The sequence below is a fragment of the Rana temporaria genome, chromosome 5, assembly GCF_905171775.1.
Source record: "Rana temporaria chromosome 5, aRanTem1.1, whole genome shotgun sequence".
Taxonomy (NCBI): domain Eukaryota; kingdom Metazoa; phylum Chordata; class Amphibia; order Anura; family Ranidae; genus Rana; species Rana temporaria.
Genome location: NC_053493.1, coordinates 223,089,038 through 223,094,453, shown reverse-complemented (window position 1 = coordinate 223,094,453; position 5,416 = coordinate 223,089,038). Strand labels below are relative to the sequence as shown.

Below are 5,416 nucleotides of genomic sequence, written 5' to 3'. Positions count from 1 at the left end.
TTATGGCCTTAAACAATCAGCTCGAGCATGGAACCTGAAGATTAATCAAGTTCTACTAAATTAAGGATTTACAAGAAGCAAAGCTGATCCGTGCCTATATGCTAAACAAGTAGACACTGAGTGGATGTATCTGCTAATTTATGTAGATGACCTGATCATTGCTCACAAAAACAACAATGAAATTGCAAAGTTAACAGGAGTACTCAACGAGCACTTTGAAACTAAAGACCTAGGTGAAGTGACATATTATCTTGGAATTGACATCCAGCGTGAGAAAGATGGAAGTTTCCTGTTGAATCAGAGTGGAAAAATTTAATCTATTCTTCAGCAATTCAACATGACAGAGGCGAAAGGAGCAAGCACACCTATGGGTACAGCCTATCCAAAGTTAGAAGGAGAAGATGATCTTCTCACATCCAATGAACAATACAGACAAGCAGTGGGGGCACTTCTCTACATTGCAACCACTACACGTCCAGACATTGCAGCCAGCATGTCTCTTCTTTGCAGGCGAGTTGATAAACCACGTCAAAGAGACTGGAATGCGATCAAAAGAGTTATGAGCTATCTGAAACAGACAAAAGACTTAAATTTGAAACTGTCAGCAAGTGGTGATTTAAACCTTGTGGGATATGTGGACTCCGATTGGGCAGGTGATAACAGCACACGCAAATCCACAAGTGGTTACTTATTAAAATTGGGAGAAAGTCCTATATCATGGTCCAGCAAGAAACAGATGTCAGTGGCATTGTCCTCTACAGAAGCCGAATACATATCTGCAGCTTATGCCAGTCAAGAAGTTGTGTGGTTACAGCAATTACTCAAGGATCTTGGAGAAGCAACATCAGAACCTACCTCTTATTTGAGGACAATCAGGGTTGCATTAAGCTTGCAACAAGTGAGAAGATTAATGGAAGAACCAAGCACATCGATGTCAGACATCATTACATTCATGACTTAGTTGATCAAAAAGTGATTGAACTTGTGTATTGTGAGTCGGAAAAAAATGATTGCTGATGCTTTGACAAAGCCACTAGCTAGAAACAGATTTGTTGATCTTAGATCAGAAATGGGATTGACATAGATAGTAGTTGTTGAGTGGGGGTGTTAGCATACAAGGTTTGTATTTAATAAGCAACAACCACTATATGTCATTGCTGTGTGCCTACTACATTGTATGATCACTAGATGGCAGTGTTACGTTTGTGAGTTCATGTTTTGTCTATGCCTTATAAGTAATAAAAGAGTTTCTGTTCCTGTCGCAGTTTTTTCCAGAGAAACAACAGACTGTCTGCTTGTACTTTGTCTAGCCCCAAAAGATTATATCTAACAGATCTGGGTGACCGGACACTGACAGGTTGTATGCTGCAAACTGTCAGTCACTGACCCCAAGCTAACAAGTCTACCTGAGGAAGATTCAGGCGAAATTGTGTTTACTGGGAGGATTCGCTCTATCGTCCATGTTCATGAGTATTGGGCCTGTGGCAGAGGTCTCACTGCAAATCTAAATCTTACTAGAGCCAAGTCGGTGTCAGAGACTTATCTAAAGGCCTGAATCTGCAAGTTTCTCTCCTTTCACCAACCTATTCTATCTACCTCGAGTTGATTGTTGGTCATGTTGGACCAGTAATAAAAGCACAGAAAACGTCACCCTGCTGTCTGGACATTGCATCATTTTCTCTCATCACCATCCCCTCCATCATCATTATCCCTAGACACATCACAGAGGTAACATAATCATGCCGTCCCAAATCTAACCAGCGGCTCCTGAGGGGGTAGCGCTACACACTCAAGGGCAATCCCACTTGTTATCTAATAATATGACCTATGACTTTGCCATTTACCAAGTAGCTTCATAAATGTAGTTATTCAACATTTCTTTGCAGTTGATGTAACCTAGGTATTCTCTCCCTTTCCAAAAATATTTATTTTATGTAACTTTTTTTACTAAATGACCTTAATGAAATGTATTGAAAGCATACATTTGCTAATCACTGTGACAATACTACTGTAACAATATTAGTTTACATCCCTATACAACACACCTCCTCAGGCATAAAGCTACGTACAGATTTCAGTGAACGGTTTTCTGGAATGGTTTCAGAAACGTTCTGGAATCTATATAGGGTGTATGAAAGCATGACCTTGACTCTTGTTAGATGTATTTTTCTGAACAAAAATACCTATTTTTACAACATGCAATGCCAACCATTTTAAAATTGTGAATTTTGTATAAAATAAATTGGAATTCATATTTTCTATTATTATTTTTTTTCAGGGGATACTCCCTACATTATTTCTAATCCACAAGATGGACATTTTTAACTTATGTGTCAACTGAAATACGAATACACACAAGAGTGTAATGGTTCTCTAGAGAAAACCTTTATAACGTTATGGAGTTTTACTTTTGATTATTTTCAAGCATGCTGTAAGATATACAGTATATTCCCGGGAACTGTGACATGACCTGGGGCCCTCCCCTACTGTTTCTCAGACGTGGGAGGACTATGGCCCAGATTCTCAAAGGGCTTACAACGGCGCAGCGCCATGTACGCCGTCGTAAGTCCTAATCTGGGCCGTCGTATCTATGCGACTGATTCTCAGAATCAGTTACGCATAGATATCCATTAGATCCGACAGGCGTAAGTCTCTTACGCCGTCGGATCTTAAATGCAATTTTTTTTTGTCCGCTAGGTGGCACGTCCGTCGTTTTCCCCGTCGAGTATGCAAATTAGCTAGATACGTGAATTCCCGAACGTACGCGCGGCCGATGCAGTAAAGTTACAACGTTTACATTAGGCTTGTCCCGACGTAAAGTTGCCCCTGCTATATGAGGCACAACCGTCGTTCCCGCGTCGAAATTTATAAATTTACGTTGTTTGCGTAAGTCGTCCGTGAATGGGGCTGGACGCCATTTACGTTCAAGTCGAAACCAATGACGTCCTTGCGACATCATTTGGAGCAATGCACCCTGGGATATTTTATGGACGGCGCATGCGCAGTACATTCGGCGCGGGAACGCGCTTCATTTAAATTCTACACGCCCCCTACCCGCCTAATTTGAATTAGCCGGGCTTACGCCGGGTGATTTACGCTACGCCGCCGCAACTTTACACGCAAGTGCTTTGTGAATAAAGCACTTGCATGACAAAACTTGCGGCGGCGTAACATAAATGACATACGTTACGCCGCCACGGAGATACGCCAGATGTACCAGAATTTGGCCCTATGTTTTTTTTGTGCTATCTTTGATTCTATGGTGAGTCACTCACCTGTTTCTACTTTACACTCTGGTCTCTGTTTCTCTTCCCTTTGCTAATGGCTTTTATATCTTCCCCAATTATTTATTGTGTAGTCACTTTGCTGATACACTTTATTTACAATTTTACCACAGAAGCCCTATGGGCACCTAGTCTTCACTTATTACAACCATGTTTACTTATCGGGGACGACATCTCTATTAATGCTCACTCCTTGTTTTCTGTTTACCGATGTACTGCCGCAGTCACCATCACCTCAGTTTCCAGGGATGATGTTTCCATAGTGCCTCCAGCTCCTAATACTACCCATGTTGTTGAATACTCTAGCTTACTTATTGTTGTAATCGGGCCTTCTCATTAATACACCATGTATTGATGTATAATGCCGCGTACACACCATCACTTTATGTGATGTAAAAAAACGACGTTTTTAAAAACGTCAATTTAAATGACAGTGTGTGGGGGAAAATGTTGTTTTATGTCTTGTGAAAAACGACAAAAAAAAAATTAAAGCATGCTTCAATTTTTTGTGTCGTTTTTCAAAGCGTTGTTTTTTGTTTCACAAAAATTGACCATGTGTGGCAAAAAACGACGTTTAAAACAAAGTTTTTAAACCTGCGCATGCCCAGAAGCTAGTTATGAAGCGAGCTTCAATGGAAAAAAGTGGTGAACGTAACCTCGCTTTGCTAGAGCATTGTGAAAAAACGATGGTGTGTAGGCAACGTCTTTTTTGAAAATGAAGTTTCAAAAACGACGTTTTTTACTTCACAGAAAATGTTGTTTTTTTCCATCACATAAAGTGATGGTGTGTACGCTGCATAAGACCTGTCAACATGTTCAGCCATTTCAGTATACAAAATAGCTTAGATCTGCAACTTTCAGCTGATGTTTGGAAAGATGCTAGCATAGGCACTATATATAAATAAAGAATTGTGGGTTGATGTGGGTTGATGTGTCTGGGACATAGTCGGCTCTCCCCGGCTCCGAGCAGCCACTACAGCCTGGAACCGAGGACACCTCTGGATGTACCCTCAGTCTCTGGGCCTTATACCAGCTAGGACTATGCCATTGTCCCGTCCCGAGCATCGCTTCATTTACTACTATGTAAGTGTTGAATATACTAATTTGCTATTCTATTAAAACAAATTACTCAGAGGCCGTTTTTCCTTGTTTGTTTTTTCTCAATGGTAACATTTGGCTTTCTATTCATCTATTTTTTTTTTTGTGCTATCTTTGATTATATCACCCATTATATGGTGAGTCACTCACCTGTTTCTACTTTACACTCACAATCTGGTATCTGTTTCTCTTCCCTTTGGTAATGGTTTTTATAGCTTTCCCAATTATTTATTGTGTAGTCACTTTGCTGATACACTTTAATAAAAACATTTCCACAGAAGCCCTATGGGCCCCTATTCAGCACTTATTACAACCACAGTTACTTATTAATGACAACATCTATATTGATGCTCACTCCTTGTTTTCTGTTCACCGCTGTACTGCCGCACGGCCACCTCAGTTTCCAGGGATGATGTTCTCATGGTGCCTCCAGCCACTTATACTACCCATGTTGTTGAATACTGTAGCTTACTTATAGGTAAGAGTGTTGGTATTAAGTTGTGGTTCCATGTCTTCCTGTTATTTTAGTTACTACAGGTATATTATTTGGTATTTATATTTTATTACAGGCATACCTATATTGCATTTGTTTCTGATTAGTGGAAGTTATCCATGAAACGAGCATAGAGCTACATATTGATGTATTGTCACAGCTACCATGTGTCTACTGTAGACTACCTTGAAGACATTTGAATCAATTTAATATTATCATGTGTACAATTAATCATGTCTATATGCAAGTTTGGGCTACATTACATTTAATATATATATATATATATATATATATATATATATATATATATATATATATATATATATATATATATATATATATATATATATATGGAGGCGCATGCGCGGCGCGATGCTGAAAGGACCCGCCTGAGCTCAGCTCCGTCACACCCGGTCCTCTTGGCTCATTTCCCCGGGGCTATACAGCACAGATCGCGGCGAAAATAACAAGCACCCCCGTGGGAACAAAGGGTGCATGCCATCAGCGAGGAAGAATCGGTTTAAAAGACCCCAGCACTGCC

At 40.1% G+C, this 5,416-nt stretch overlaps 1 protein-coding gene across 1 annotated transcript; it reads left to right on the top strand.

The window, feature by feature from the left end:
* The first annotated feature begins 325 nt into the window (after positions 1-325).
* LOC120940611 (secreted RxLR effector protein 161-like) lies at positions 326-984 on the top strand. The gene has a single exon (XM_040353566.1). The coding sequence runs from the start codon at positions 338-340 to the stop codon at positions 959-961; it is 624 nt and encodes a 207-aa protein (XP_040209500.1). The 5' UTR covers positions 326-337; the 3' UTR covers positions 962-984.
* The last annotated feature ends 4,432 nt before the right edge of the window (positions 985-5,416 follow it).

Bases quoted from the DNA above. Each gene is read 5' to 3' on its own strand.
- LOC120940611 (XM_040353566.1), top strand. From the start codon at position 338: ATGACAGAGGCGAAAGGAGCAAGCACACCTATGGGTACAGCCTATCCA.